The sequence below is a fragment of the Saccharomyces cerevisiae genome, chromosome IV (assembly GCF_000146045.2).
Source record: "Saccharomyces cerevisiae S288C chromosome IV, complete sequence".
Taxonomy (NCBI): domain Eukaryota; kingdom Fungi; phylum Ascomycota; class Saccharomycetes; order Saccharomycetales; family Saccharomycetaceae; genus Saccharomyces; species Saccharomyces cerevisiae.
Window position 1 is genome coordinate 1 of NC_001136.10, and position 16085 is coordinate 16085.

Sequence of the window (16085 nt, forward strand, 5' to 3'; positions counted from 1 at the left end):
ACACCACACCCACACCACACCCACACACACCACACCCACACACCACACCCACACCCACACACCCACACCCACACACCACACACCACACCACACCACACCCACACCCACACCACACCCACACCCACACACCACACCCACACCCACACACCACACACTACCCCTAACACTACCCTATTCTAACCCTGATTTTACCTGTCTCCAAACCTACCCTCACATTACCCTACCTCCCCACTCGTTACCCTGCCCCACTCAACCATCCACTCCCAACCACCATCCATCTCTCTACTTACCACTAACCACCGTCCACCATAACCGTTACCCTCCAATTACCCATATCCAACTCCACTACCACTTACCCTACTATTACCCTACCATCCACCATGTCCTACTCACTGTACTGTTGTTCTACCCTCCATATTGAAACGTTAACAAATGATCGTAAATAATACATACATACTTACCCTACCACTCTATACCACCACTACCACCACCGCCACTTGCCACACTCACCTTCACTTCTACTGATATGTCATACGCACACGGATGCTACAGTATATACCATCTCAAACTTACCCTACTTTCATATTCCACACCATGGCCCCATTCTCACTAAATCAGTACCAAATGCACTCACATCATTATTCACGGCACTTGCCTCAGCGGTCTATACCCTGTGCCATTTACGCATAACTCCCACGATTATCCACATTTTATTACCTATATCTCATTCGGCGGCCCCAAATATTGTATAACTGCTCTTAATACATACGTTATACCACTTTTACACCGTATACTAACCACTCAATTTATATACACTTATGCCAATATTACAAAAAAATCACCACTAAAATCACCTAAACATAAAAATATTCTATTCTTCAACCATAATACATAAACACACTTAATTGCGTCTTAATACTATCATGGTATCATTAACTTAAAGTTCCTTAATATCGTCATACCACTATGCTCTATTCCATATATTGTAATATAACTGTACTCTATAGTCATACAGACGCTTTTACTTCACCCCATCTTCTCATACTATTGTCATAGAATCTCACACTGACGCATGATTAAAACGAATAATTTTTACTGTAAGGGCTGCCATCCGCGCTCTATCCTTTTGTTTGCAATATTTATATACAGAATCTCAAAACAAGCGGGAGAAGTGCTAATTACCCAGAGGTCATGCATGATCTGAGTACCACCGTACCTCTAGGTTTTGCTTTGATCCGTTTTACAGTGACACCGAACATAAGGGGAAGCTATTGACATGGTATCGAAAGGTTGTCCACATTGGGAAGTAACTTGGTTCTATGAATCTTCATGTCAGATACGTAGGACAGACTCTTTCCTGTGTAAATATTTGTGACAGCTACGTCTATTTTCTACTAGATGTTTACACAGTTTTGTCACAGGAAATCTACGCTTAAAATATGTATTTCATTCAAGCGGTAACCGCTGTACGAGCAGTGACATTGCTGGTCGCACCTTAAATGTAAACCAACGTTACGGCACACCGTGATGTACCCGCATTAAAGTTTTGTAAATTCGTTATTACGATTATTGAATTGGCTAGATAGAAAACAGGAAATGAAATGGATACCCTTTTCGAATAGCTGAGTTTCTTTGCCTAAAATAGCCCAACATTGTTGCCCTTTTTCTATCACGAGGTTACTGAGCCATTGCATGAACGCGCGCGCCTCGGCGGCTTTTTTTTCCTGCTGTATAAAAGCGAAAAGCCAGAAGTTACTATCTCGAATAAAAAACCCCTCGAACTGCCATCTCACTACCGAAAATGAAAGAGAATGAAGTCAAAGATGAGAAAAGCGTAGATGTGTTATCCTTCAAACAGCTCGAATCCCAAAAGATTGTTCTACCTCAAGATCTTTTCAGAAGCAGCTTTACCTGGTTTTGTTATGAAATTTACAAGTCCTTAGCGTTTCGCATCTGGATGCTATTATGGCTACCACTTAGCGTCTGGTGGAAACTTTCCAACAATTGTATTTACCCACTTATAGTTTCACTTCTGGTCCTGTTTCTGGGACCAATATTTGTCCTTGTTATTTGTGGACTTTCTCGTAAGCGTTCCTTATCGAAACAACTCATTCAGTTTTGCAAAGAGATTACTGAAAACACACCAAGTTCTGATCCTCATGATTGGGAAGTCGTTGTAGCAAATCTAAATTCGTACTTATATGAAAATAAGGCTTGGAATACTAAGAATTTCTTTTTCAATGCTACGGATTGTGAGAAAATGTTCAGAACAACTGTTCTTGAACCATTTTCTTTGAAAAAAGATAAAGCTGCCAAGGTTAAGTCATTTAAGGATTCTGTCCCTTATATCGAAGAGGCTTTGCAAGTGTATGCTACAGGATTTGACAAACAGTGGAAGTTGTTTATTACTGAAAAATCATGGAGCCCTGTTGGCCTGGAAGACGTTCAGCTTCCCAAGGATATTCATCGGTCCAAGCTTACTTGGTTTTTAAAGCGGATTTTCACTATTTACTCTCTACCATTATGGCTTGCTTTTTTGAACTGTATCTGCGTGTCACAGCATTTTTGCCTTGCATTTCGTATCTTGTGTCCTGGATTGTTTTTCCTCATGATGGTGTGGCTTTTCCAAAATATGAGGACGACTGCTTTACTCGTGAAAATGGAACACAAGATGCAATTCTTGTTGACTATTATAAATGAGCAAGAAAGTGGTGCGAATGGATGGGACGAAATTGCAAGGAAAATGAATAGGTACTTGTTTGAGAAAAAAGCCTGGAAGAATGAAGAGTTTTTCTTCGACGGGATTGACTGTGAATGGTTTTTTAGCCACTTCTTCTACCGCCTTCTATCTGCAAAGAAATCTATGTGGCTTTTACCATTGAATGTGGAACTATGGCCATATATTAAAGAAGCGCAATTGTCCCGCAATGAAGAGTCTTTAATGAAGAAATGAGAACGCCCTTCTGGACTTAAAAATTCATACTTTTGCATTCTGTTAGATATGAATACTACACTCTATTGAGTGACTTTAAAAGGCGAGTGGACACTTTTATCAAGCGATTTATCATGCAGTAATACTAATATTACTAATTAATCACTACTACCTCTCTTAAACAGGAAATATGCTATTCATCAGTAAGAAGCTGCACAAATGTTATATATCATACCAGGAATACACATAAGAGCAAAAATGCTATTCTACAATATCCTCATCTTACCAGCTCACTCACAAAATATTCTTACTCCGAGTACGACCATAAAGCAATGCTAACGAATAGTCATACTAAAGTACTATAAAATCTTTCCGTGCGCTCAAACGGAGGCCATGCCATAAAGTTAAATGTGATAACTTAAAAGCATCATAAGAGTGATTTTCCAGTATTGTTTCAGTAATGTAAGGCCTAAAGAAGAACGCATATTGGTAAACCTCCAACCTACTAGTAATTAAAAAGCTTTAGTTTAACCCGTAGTTCGGGATACACTTCGGGCATAACGTACGTTTATTATAAATTTTTATATCTCTTGCGTACCATGTATATTCCAGAACAGTGAATACACTTTTCTAGTTCATTTATGCTACTTTCATATCCTCCATTAAAGCGGGAGCTACCGTTGAAAAGGCATAATAATTGAAGTTTCGAGTGGGTTAGTTACACTAGGTGAAGGATCGTTTGCCTCCATATGGTCAAGCCATTCACGGACATTGATAATAGCTGGGACAATTCTGGTTTCATAAAAGGTTTCATTCATCCAGATTACAGATGCATTCAAATAATAGTCGCCAAATACTGATACCTCATCAAAATGAAAATATGTTTCTAACGGAACTGTATTAGACCATGCGCTCAGTTAGCTGGAGTCGCGTTGGTTAACAAATTAGCTAAATTCACCATTACTTTACTTAAAGACCTATCACCACAAAGGAAATGGCGATTCTACAACAGGACCAGCTTCACTGTTTTTACCGTTGATTTAAAGATCACCTTTTGACTATTTTATATGCCAATTCAGAAACCGTTATAATAGAAGTTTTCTACTACAAAATTTACAGGATGTTGTAGCTTGATTGCATAATATTTTTTTAAAACGGATAACCACCAACCCTCGTCAGTGACTTCCCATTATGAAATTTTTCTCTTCTTATCCTTTTTGGTACCCTTTTTCCTATCATGCGCCTCGAAACAACTTCCATAGTACGTGCCTGCTACTGTGAGTAGTTTACTGCCGCAGTGAAACACTATACTGATTCAGCATCCATCAGTAAGTGCGCGCTAAAACGACAACTTTTTCGTACCTTTACAAGTAAGGAGTGGTTAAGGTGTATAGCTCATACTAGATATTAAACTTCGGAGAAAAGTCCCTGTTTCAATGACAAATATGAGTTGCACAATAGAATTTTTATATCTATGATTACGCTTGGTAGGATGAAACTCTTAAATTCCGTTATAAGTTTTATAAATCGCCGTAATTGCAAAAATACAGGGTGATGCGTATAAGTCTCATAAAAATCAAATCATTCCCTCTATTGCAACCATATCAAATTTTGATGATGATTATTTTACAATTTTCATTGCCATGGATGAAAATAAACGCTGATATCTTTATAATTAACCCGGAATGGAAATTGTGCACAGTACATCAATGGCGTTTCGAGTATTAAGACCTGTGATTTAGAGCCAATTAGCCAAGTAAAGCGACATTTCCTTTCTATGTTTGGCATCTTTTTTTTTTGGCCTTAAAACAGTGTTTCTGTAAAATTAAGGGCCAACTCTTACAATAGTAATGAGATTAATAAGGCCCAAAGAATATTTTGGCCATTTCTTTTTCGTACAACCATATAGTTTTCTCAAGTAGCGACGAAAGAGAGATAACTGAAACAAAATGTCATGGAAGAAGTGCTTATATTAAAAAATCTATGTCGGAAATATTTCTATAGGGAAAAGTATACTAAAATCTTACTCGAGCTTTGAAATGAACAAGCCTAAACCGCCCAATTCCAAGATCTTTAATATACTATAACTTGAAAGTCATACCTGTTATATCACTCCAGAGGTTATTGTGGGAGCATATTTAATGCTTTGTGGGTAAGCTTGATAAACTGTAGTTCTACCACTTTTCCCAGGATACTGATTATGGTAAAAGTTCTTATTTGTCTTACGACTTAGATTTAGCACTCACATTTGTCATCATATGTTGAAAAATCAAGCTGGAATTTATTGGTGGATCTTTCATCTCCATTTATACTTTTTACTTGTTTTTCTCCAAGCAAAAAGATTTCACGTTGTTCGGGAGGTAAATATGAAGTAGAAGAGCAGTCAGGTAGAGTGGTTATCCCATCAGCCAGAACCTGTCCGTAAACAGGTTGTGGACTACAGTATGTGTGTTTTTTTCTTTCTAGTTACTCAATATGGATATTTTGGTGACTATAAAGACCTCTCGTAAATTTCTGAAAATATGCTTCGGTTCGAATCTGTGGTCTGCAGTGCAGCGTGTTGGTATTTTACCGACAGTTTTAGCGAAATATGTATAGATCTGTCACGCTTGCAACATCGCGACAGGTCGGTATACTAAAATTACAGCATGAATTTCTGATCTATAATCACACTGTTGCAGTTTCCAGAGAGTCAATCATATTAAGTCCTCTGTTTGAATCAATGTTGGCTTTGTTCTTCTGGAGAGGAATCAGCTCGTTATATGTTTGTCTTTTTCTCTGCTCGAGAGTCATCGCGACATTCCACACCCCGCGTTTTACGTGCACAGAATCTTTCGTAGAAGGGAGCATTTGACATCCTGTCAGCCATATGCAATGAGTATGCCACAAGTTCATGATAGTGTTGACTATAGAATATAAAAAAAAGGTGGGGTCATCTGTAATCGTTGTTTGTAATTCTTAGAGGCCTGTTCTTGGAATTATTATGCAAAGATTACCATCACAAAATCTAACACAAATAGAGATACAGGTCTTGTAAAGCCATTACCTAGCTATGAAAAACTTATCTTTTCTCATAAACAGAAGAAAGGAAAATACAAGTGACTCGAATGTATACCCAGGAAAGGCTAAGTCGCATGAACCCAGCTGGATAGAAATGGATGATCAAACTAAGAAGGACGGCTTAGATATTGTTCATGTTGAGTTCAGTCCGGATACAAGAGCGCCAAGCGATAGCAATAAAGTAATAACAGAGATATTTGACGCTACTGAGGATGCCAAGGAGGCAGACGAAAGTGAAAGAGGAATGCCACTTGCGACAGCATTGAATACATATCCCAAGGCAGCAGCTTGGTCACTATTGGTCTCTACAACTTTAATCATGGAAGGGTACGACACAGCTATTCTTGGAGCTTTCTACGCCTTGCCTATTTTTCAGAGAAAGTTTGGCTCACAAAATGACAAAACTGGAGAATGGGAAATTTCAGCGTCATGGCAAATCGGGCTGACCTTATGTTATATGGCAGGTGAAATTGTGGGGCTACAGCTAACGGGGCCCTCCGTGGATCTTGTTGGAAATCGTTACACATTGATTATTGCATTGTTTTTTTTAGCTGCCTTCACTTTTATACTGTACTTTTGCAATAGTTTAGGCATGATTGCTGTGGGACAAGCATTGTGCGGGATGCCATGGGGTTGTTTTCAGTGTTTGACGGTGTCTTACGCTTCTGAAATATGCCCATTGGCTCTGAGATATTACCTTACAACCTATTCAAACTTGTGCTGGTTATTTGGACAACTTTTTGCAGCTGGAATCATGAAAAATTCTCAAAAAAAATATGCGGATTCAGAATTAGGATATAAACTACCATTTGCCCTACAGTGGATTTTGCCAGTTCCTTTAGCACTGGGAATTTTTTTTGCACCTGAATCTCCATGGTGGCTAGTTAAAAAAGGAAGGTTTGATGAGGCAAGGAGATCACTTAGAAGAACTTTAAGCGGCAAGGGACCTGAAAAAGAAATACTAGTAACTCTGGAGGTGGACAAAATAAAAGTGACTATAGATAAGGAAAAGAGACTCACAAGTAAAGAAGGCTCCTATAGTGATTGTTTTGAAGACAAGATTAATCGAAGAAGAACGAGAATTACTTGTCTCTGCTGGGCTGGTCAAGCCACTTGTGGTTCAATACTAATAGGTTATTCAACTTACTTTTACGAAAAGGCTGGCGTTAGTACTGAAATGTCCTTCACTTTTAGTATTATTCAATACTGTCTCGGTATTTGTGCTACATTTCTATCTTGGTGGGCGTCAAAGTATTTTGGTAGATATGACCTTTACGCTTTTGGACTAGCCTTCCAAACCATTGTTTTTTTCATTATTGGCGGTTTGGGGTGCTCAAGTACGCACGGTTCCAAAATGGGAAGTGGTTCTCTTTTAATGGCTGTAGCATTTTTTTACAATTTAGGAATTGCCCCGGTCGTTTTTTGCCTAGTCTCTGAAATGCCATCTTCAAGACTAAGAACGAAAACAATCATTCTAGCACGTAACACTTATAATGTGGTCAGTATCATATGTAGCGTTCTCATCTTATACCAACTGAACTCTAAGAAGTGGAACTGGGGCGCTAAGTCAGGCTTTTTCTGGGGTGTCTTATGCTTTTGTACTTTAATCTGGGCTGTGGTTGACCTACCAGAAACTGCCGGAAAGACTTTCGTGGAAATAAATGAGTTATTTAAACTTGGAGTTTCTGCAAGAAAGTTCAAATCGACGAAAGTAGATCCGTTTGTTGTCAAAACCCCCCTAAAGACGTCTCTCATAACGACCCCAAGGGAGATATCGAAGCTTCCATTGCAGAGGAATAGCAATGTATCCCATCACCTATGAGCTAATGAACATTTATCGACACAGGTAAATAGGTAACTATGGTATTTACTCTACATGTTACGGAGTATAATACACGTAGATTTGTTTCTTCCTCATATTCCCATGACATGTCTCAGTAATTGAACTCAAAGTAACATTTAGCTTTCTTCTTGATCATTGCGTTTGGAAATGTATAGTTAGAGAAAAGATTCTTTCTCATCCGAGTATGGCGCGTGAAGAAAATGAAGATGGAGTTGTCGAAACAAATGGTCATCGACATTAGTTTAATTGTCATAGTAACAGTCTGGGCACTCACTTCGTACATCCCTTATACATTTAAGTGCAATTTTACCTATTCTAAAAATAGAAAAAATCTCGAATGAGCAGTTCTGGCAGTACTGAAACTGAGTTAAAAATCTATCAACTGGAAGTAATGCGGTAGTTTTATATATGAGCAATATATGCCGTCAAATTATATGTACAGTAGCTACCAGAGCGGTTATTATATTGTTCTTAATCAATAATAAACAAATCAGAGTATATTTCATAATTTCCTCTTACATTTTTAAGAAAAAAGGGTAACATTTATTCCTCATTGATCCTATCTTTCAATCCTAATAAGCGACAATATTCTTAGCATATACGGGAGAGTTGCTCTCACTCATATCATATAGCTCTCTATATGTGTCAGCGCTCTGATTTGTAAAATAACATATTCTTAAGCTTTTTCCGCCCATTTTACAATATTAGATATGAAAAAGTTAGTTTTTAAGTCATTAAACGTGTCTACTATTTAAATTTTTATTTTTCGGTGTTATTTTCAAGTATTACTGCTTTTGAATTGGTCTATATATATGGACATGAACCAGTGCCGAAAAGTATTCACTTTTCATTCAGGACCAAAGATAATAGTCTTGACTACCTCTCCACCATGGGCAATGTTGTAGTCGTAAGCCTTGGCTGCATCTTCAAATTTAAATTTGTGGGTTATCAATGGCTTGACATTGACTTTTCCTGTGGCAACCAAGTTCACAGCGTCACGATAATCACCGAATGAATAACGGAAACATCCAATCAATTTCATTTCCTTTCCACTAACTTCAGCAATTGGAAAATTAGTGTAGTTTTTACCCATACCGACTTGCACCATGGTACCTCCAACCTTAGTTGTTTTGACAGCGGCATCAATGCAAACATCAGCACCTGAACACTCAAACACCACATCTGCGTGATTTCCGCCCAAAAGCTTTTGGACCCCATCGGCCAAGTCTTGGGCTTTATCGGTGGAAAACTGGGAAGAATTGAAAGTGTTTGTGGCTCCGAAATCTTTTGCTCTCTGTAGCTTGTTGTCGAATACATCGACGAAAATGACGTCGGTGGCACCAAAAGCGCGGGCGACTGCGCCAGTTAAAAGCCCCACAGGACCTGCACCAAATACAACAACTTTGGTACCAAAGCGGACCCCAGCCAATTTATTAGAGTGTACACCGACTGATAAGGGTTCGACACAAGCGCCCTCTTCATAACTGACGCCTTCTGGCAATTTCACAAGGAAATCTTCTGGAGATAAATAGTACTTCACAAGAGTACCATCAATTGGAGGAGTTGCAGCAAATGCCATATGTGGGCAAAGGTTATAGCTCCCTTCTTTGGTCTCATCAGAGTAACGGCTAGGAACACCAGGTTCAATAGCAACACGGTCACCAACTTTGACCCTTGTGACGGCATCACCAACTTCCACAACCTGTCCGCTTGATTCATGACCTAAAACCATTGGCGCCTTCAATATGTACTTACCAATACCACCGCTTCTATAATAATGAATATCAGAGCCGCAGATACCAGTGGCTTTAATAGCTAACTTGACATAATGGGGGTCCTTAATGGTAGGGATTGGTCTTTGCTCGATGGCAATATCGCCGACTTTCTCTAGAACTACTGCAGGGTTACTATTTTGAGACATATTTTTCAATTTTTTTTTTTAGTATTTTTTCTTGTTGATTGTTTGATGTTTCTTTTTTCCACTTATACTATATCTCTTCATAAAGATGAACGGTAAGACATTGAGCCTTTTATATGTCGAATTTTTTTCTATATATTAAAGAGAGAGTAAGCAACTTATGGCAATGAACATACTTTAGATGGAAGAAATGCGGTTAGCAAGGTGATACAGAGGCTTCATGTGACCGGAGAAAGGAGATACGAGACCGGAGATAATAGAATATGATGAACCTTAACTGTTGAAGAGGAAGAAAGCATTAAAGTGCTTGGTAAAGACAACAGTTTTCTGAACGAAGTTCCTTCATTATTCACCCCAACCAAGCCCGATGGTTCCTGAAGCTAGGCGTAACTTTCCAACTTCAACATAGATTTTGCCACTCGGCAGTAGCTGTCCGCGAAAACTTTATTTTCTGCACCTATATGTGCCTAAAACTTACTCTCCTGCAGGGAGCTCGAGAAAATAAGGGATTGTGGGGTAATCTTTAGTGGGGGTATCTCCTGTGCCTTCCCCCGTAATTTGTTTGCCTTCATGCCTGCCTCTCCTTGTCTCAGGTCACACCATTCACGATTCCTTCATGCCTGCTACCGATTTAGTAGTAAGAAAAGCCGTGGCAAACAGTCAGGTTTACACCAGCTTTTTTCCTTGGAATTGTTAGCCCGCCTTTTGGTCGTAATGCACACCACAATAATACGTCATTAGTCAAAGTTTTCACAAAAAATTGATAAACTAAGCTTTCGTACTAATTGTAGAGATGTTGATTCGACAGATGAACGGTTCTATAGTTTCAGTGGACGTAGCGCTTTGATATTAAAAAATTATGTACAATATCATGTTAATTAGTTGAAAAATCATAATGTCAATTATCGCAAAATGAAAAGAAGAATTGGTACTCATCCAGAGTTTCAATTTAGCAAATAAAGTAATAGACAATTCATCAAGCTTTGAACTTTGTCGTAAGACCTTTCAAAAAGGAAATAAGTAAAAAGATAAAGAAACTCAATAGACTTGGAAAAAGGATAGAAATGGACATATGCCGACTTAAATGCTAAAACCCTCGACTGTTTTGAACCCATTGTTTCAATACCGTGTCTTTAACGGTTACTACCACAGTTAGGTCACAAATCTTTTAGTGGCAGATGCTCCTTGAACTACTAATGACCCAGGTCACCCAGAGAGGTCAGAGACTTTGTACGGGTACCTATATGAGGTCTTTTTACTGTATTACAAAAAAAATCTTACTCCATTCGCTATTATGTTGTGTGGAAACATGCCTCAAAATGTTTTCACCGCAAAAAGTATGCTTGTTGTATTTGCCAAGTTAACGAAGCATGAGAAAGTTTGCCCCCCCGAGTTGAAACAAAGTTATCTCTTCTAATATGATGGTTGTTTGTGCGGCCACGCTAATAACGAGCTCAAATATTCCCTTTATAGTAACAACTGAATATTTGGGAAGAATCTATATTTCTATATTATTGTATACACTTTATTTAGAGGAATGGTACAGTGTTACGTTCCTGGAAATGCATTTTTAAGGATCTTCCATAAGCACTCAAGTGGACCTATGTTGACTTCCCCATCTTCATCACCACTCCGTTTTCACTCCATAAGCATCCTACTTTTTATACTCTGCTTTGCCTTAAAGAAACAGAACTTCGTACAATGTTGCCTTAACCAAACGCTTTCTTTCACTAAATAACTCGTTATTTTATATAGTACTAGTAGTCCGAAAAAGGGAGTTTGCAAAGAAACTCGTAGTTTTTTGTTGATTAAATTTGAAATTACGTGTCACTTCGTTTTACAGTAGGCCCTATTTTTTTTCAAGAATTTATCTCTTAGCATGTTTATCAAGCGCGCATATTGATCAATTAAAACTCTTTGGGAACTTCAAAACTTCTTTCCAGCTTTTCTTCTTAGCCTCAGTTTCCCTGGAAGAAGCTCCTCTCCTTGAGGGTGGTACCCAAGATGCAGATTTCCATGGTTTTATACCTTCTTCATATAGTAACTGGATTTCCTCCAAAGATAGACCAATTGTTTCTGGTAAAAAGAAGAAAACGTACAAAAACATAGCAACCAAACAACCTACGAACACATAACCATAATAGAAGTGGATAGACCCAGTAATGAATGGTGTGAAAAAACCAATCAAGAATTGCCATAACCAGTTGAATGCAGTCGAAATTGACATTGCTTTAGATTTGACCTTCGAAGGGAATGACTCGGCAACCACAATATAAGCAACAGGGGCCCATGTCGTTGCAAAGCAGAATATATAGAAGCATGTGAACACAATCATGGCATTACCTGCACCTTTCGAGGATGGACCATCCTGGCCATGAGGGTAAAGACATTTTACCCCGATACTTGCAAATATGACCATACAAGCCATCATTGAAGCCGCTCCGAATAACAGACATTTACGACGGCCTATTTTGTCTACGACCATAACAGCAATAATAGTGGAGAAGAAATTCACTGTACCTAGGACGATCGAAGTCTCAAACCCATCAGTAAGCCCAACTGATTTGAAAATGGTAGTTCCGTAGAAGAAGAAGTAGTTTTCACCAGTAAGTTGCAAAAAGGTTTGCACAAGAATACCTGTGATCAAACGTTGAAGGACTTTTGTTTTGACGGAGAAAAGTTCTTTCCATGAGGCTTCCCCTAGTTCTCTTTGGGCAAGGACACCGGCGTTGATTTCATCAGCCTGTTTGAGTACCCATGGATCCTCTGGTGAAACCTTGTTGATCTTGGCGATGGAGACACAGGCCTCTTCATGTCTCTCACATTCAATCAGATATCTTGGGGACTCTGGAACTAATAACATGCCAACGATGATAATTAGAGCCCACAGAAAGCATAGTCCCACAGGAATCCTCCATTGCGCAGTATTACTATACTTCCTTGTTCCATAAACGCTACAATAACCCAAGAAAATACCGAAGGTCATGTTAAGTTGGTACAATGAGACAAGTCCACCTCTCAAATCTGTGGGGGCTATTTCAGATAAAAGCATTGGACACAACACCGAACAGCCACCAGCACCAAGACCGTAGATGATCTTACCGACAAAGTATTGGTACCATTTGTGATTCGAACTGATCTGAATAATTGCACCAACCATATATACCAAAACCACGATTACAATTGCTAGCCTTCTACCTAAAGTATCAGCAAGTCTCGCAAAAGCAACACCGCCAATGGAACATCCTACACTGAACATGGCCACGAGAAGACCCATACGCACGTTGCTCAAATAATACTCACCAGTACTGTGCTTGTAAGAACCAAAATTCATTTTAAAGTTATCCATATTGATGAAGCCTGCAGTAATACCACTATCCCAACCAGGTAAAAAACCGCCAAAGGATACAGGATAGCATAGTAAGTAGATAATAAGGTAACCTAAAAAGCCTCTCTTCGGTGCGTCTGGCGTATTTCCATTAATGACTTCTTTGTCATAAAACCCGTCTGACCATTCTTTCTCTCCGGGTGGCTGTACATGAACGTCAGCTGCACTACTGTTTAGATTATCTGCATTAATTTCTGGTGAGGACTGTTCGCTTGCCATTTTTTTCCTTTAGTTTCCTTTCCTCCTTTTCTGTCAATAATATCAATAGTTTTACTTCTATGGATAGTAATAAGACTAAACCTGAAGCAAACAATGAATTACTTACTTTCTTTATACGTTTGAAAGTTGGTGATTACAGGCCAACACTGGAGTTATCATACTTGAGTTATATAACCATGTTTAACTTTTTTGCAGAGCATTCGGAAAATCAAACCTTTAGCTGATTGCACTTATGATATTGAAAGGTTCAAGATGCGCAGTACAAGTCCTCGTTTGTTTACATCATCTACCTTGCCTGACTTCTTTGCTAAATTGTGCCTCTGCGCAGTGCACGTTCAAAAGAAAAGCATACCCCGCACTCTACTGTTTTTGCATTTTAGCTTTTAAGTTTTAAGTTACTACCACTGTAGCGCACAAAGCTAAAAATAATTTTGCCTGCAGCAGGCTAGCTGCATATTCATAGGCACATCATGAATTTACTGTAATACGAGACGGAGTTAAGCAAAACGGAGTTAACACAGGCGGAGACATGAAACAAGTTCAACTTCAGTAATAGTAATTGTCACGCAATATCTTGTGGAAATTTGCGTACAAGATTTTTTAAGCGCCAAAGGAGCCAAATACGGAAATAATTACCTAGTCCTTACCAAAGAAATAAAGAAAAAGAAAAAGAAAAACTGCAAACGTATAAGATATTTGGTACATTTTAAGAAGGGGATATTCACTTTAATGATCATATCGCTGATTTAGTAACCCAGATCAAGGACAAAGTTACTATTGTCGTCTTTTAAGGTGGAATCTGTGGTTAGGATCTTTACGAGTACCTAGATGATGTCATCTTTATGCCTAAGAGGTCTAGTGTCATAATTTGTTCAACGTTGCTTTTACCTCTGGCAATACTCCACAATATTTCAGGATTTGCTGCCAAAGTCCATTTTGTGCAAGAGAATGTTTATTACTGTTTTGATCGATTATGTTATCGAGGATTCTGAAAAAATGGTTTATGTCATCCGTCTGAGAAATTATGACGGAAGAATGTAAGCTGCCGGTTACAGGTAAGCAAAATATTTGCAAAGGAATTTTGAGAATTTATGGCTCGACGGCGAGATTTGAACTGTAAACGGATATGGTGAAATGAAGTAAGGGCATAATATTATCCAGCAGCTGTTCTCCCATATAGTGCGCCAAAATTGTAAACATTTTTTATATATTACGCTTTCTCCATGTGCAGGTCAATTTTATTCTTCTTTTCGTTGAAGTGATGTTACCTCATACAATGATTCAACTATAGCACCGTTTCATGCTAAGTTATTTGCACATTCTCCTTACCACAATTCCGTACAATTTAAAAATTTGAATAAAGCAGTATTGCAACAAGGCGTTACAGTCTTTGTTACCCTAAGCATGTCTCAAGAATCTATTCATGTGTGTTCATGGCTCTTCTTAAGATAATATTTCATACCTGGGGTGGCCGTTTCATATTTCTGTTTCTCTAACTTTATACCAGGAGAATTCCTTGTCTAATTTGCTACAAGTACCTTTTCAATATAAATAATTTTCAGTTAATTAACAGAGTAGGAAGAGGAAGGAACAAAAACTATCGCTTATCTTCTTGCATAGGGGTAGTGGAGTAAAGATACAAGTATTCGAGAAATAGATATACATTAAAATAGCATTACTATCCCGGGAATCTTGTTGCCATAAGGTGCTTTTATGATATCAAACCAGGGGGGAGAATATTTGGGAAGTAATTGGGAAGTAATTGTATGTATTTCTAAAATTTTTGGATACTCAACTTTTAAATTCAAAATAGTTATATTTGTTATCGAAATGTAGTAGAAATATTCTAAGTAACCAATTTCAAAACTGCATCTATCTTTGGATAAACTGGTGTGATAAGATATACATTGAATGCTGATGTCCATCACACATATGTTTACACTGGCGTCGCTCTGTACCTATTTCAGAATAGATTAATGACAAAGTAAAAGTTCAATAGGCGGGCGGAAAAAATTAGAGATTCATTGAATCTCTAATTTATTTAAAGTTTATAAGTCGTTACATATTTTTCTATGGTAAGTTCCTGGATGTTCTGGTACATCGAGCGTATTTAATATGTCCATTTGGCATGTCCTTTATATGCCCATCTTGTATAAGGTAGTTTTAAATTCTAAGTTATTCAATACTACTGACTAATCATTGTTAATAGCAATTTCGCAGTCATGTTGGGCTCAAAATACTATAGTCATTTTTGTGATTTTTTTTTTTTATTATTTTGATTGAAGAAGGAACAATTCGAAATATGGAGAAAACGTAAAAAATGTTAGAGTTATAATCGAAATTATCCTAGTTCAGATACTGAAACTTAGGCATAGGTGTAGTCACAAGGTATTTCCCTTTACATATATATTTGTATATGTGCATTCTCTTTCGGGCCAACTGGGATATGCGATTAAGCGTTTTGCCGGCGTAATGTTTTAAGGGAATAAGATTGGCGCGTTAATGCATAAAGACAGCAATCACCTGGAGGTAACAGCGTTAATGCATTTATCGATTTTTGGCTATGATGCAATGAGCTCAATTCGAATTGGATGGCTTATGAACTATGAAATATACGAATTATTCAACTAGCAGAAGGCTTGAAATATTACTTATCCAGGTTATGTAAAATGGTGCTGTTATAGCAAAATAAGCAACATCAATCTCTTGTGACGACAGCAAACAA

At 38.1% G+C, this 16085-nt stretch overlaps 4 protein-coding genes across 4 annotated transcripts, besides 3 other annotated features; 2 read left to right on the top strand and 2 right to left on the bottom strand.

Annotated features, from left to right (window-relative positions):
• Positions 1–904: a telomere (TEL04L; Telomeric region on the left arm of Chromosome IV; composed of an X element core sequence, X element combinatorial repeats, and a terminal stretch of telomeric repeats).
• Positions 137–1392: an origin of replication (ARS400; Autonomously Replicating Sequence).
• Positions 1393–1801: 409 nt separating this feature from the next.
• COS7 (Cos7p) lies at positions 1802–2953 on the top strand (the record flags this gene model as incomplete). Its single annotated transcript, NM_001180308.1, has 1 exon — positions 1802–2953. One exon carries the CDS (start codon positions 1802–1804, stop codon positions 2951–2953), a length of 1152 nt encoding a protein of 383 aa, NP_010033.1.
• Positions 2954–5984: 3031 nt separating this feature from the next.
• MPH2 (alpha-glucoside permease) lies at positions 5985–7814 on the top strand (the record flags this gene model as incomplete). The annotated part of the gene is made up of 1 exon (NM_001180307.1): positions 5985–7814. The coding sequence occupies one exon, from the start codon at positions 5985–5987 to the stop codon at positions 7812–7814; it is 1830 nt and encodes a 609-aa protein (NP_010034.1).
• Positions 7815–8682: 868 nt separating this feature from the next.
• Positions 8683–9756, bottom strand: SOR2 (L-iditol 2-dehydrogenase SOR2; the record flags this gene model as incomplete). The annotated part of the gene is made up of 1 exon (NM_001180306.1): positions 8683–9756. One exon carries the CDS (start codon positions 9754–9756, stop codon positions 8683–8685), a length of 1074 nt encoding a protein of 357 aa, NP_010035.1.
• Positions 9757–11656: 1900 nt separating this feature from the next.
• Positions 11657–13360, bottom strand: HXT15 (hexose transporter HXT15; the record flags this gene model as incomplete). The annotated part of the gene is made up of 1 exon (NM_001180305.1): positions 11657–13360. One exon carries the CDS (start codon positions 13358–13360, stop codon positions 11657–11659), a length of 1704 nt encoding a protein of 567 aa, NP_010036.1.
• Positions 13361–15492: 2132 nt separating this feature from the next.
• Positions 15493–15739: an origin of replication (ARS403; Autonomously Replicating Sequence).
• The last annotated feature ends 346 nt before the right edge of the window (positions 15740–16085 follow it).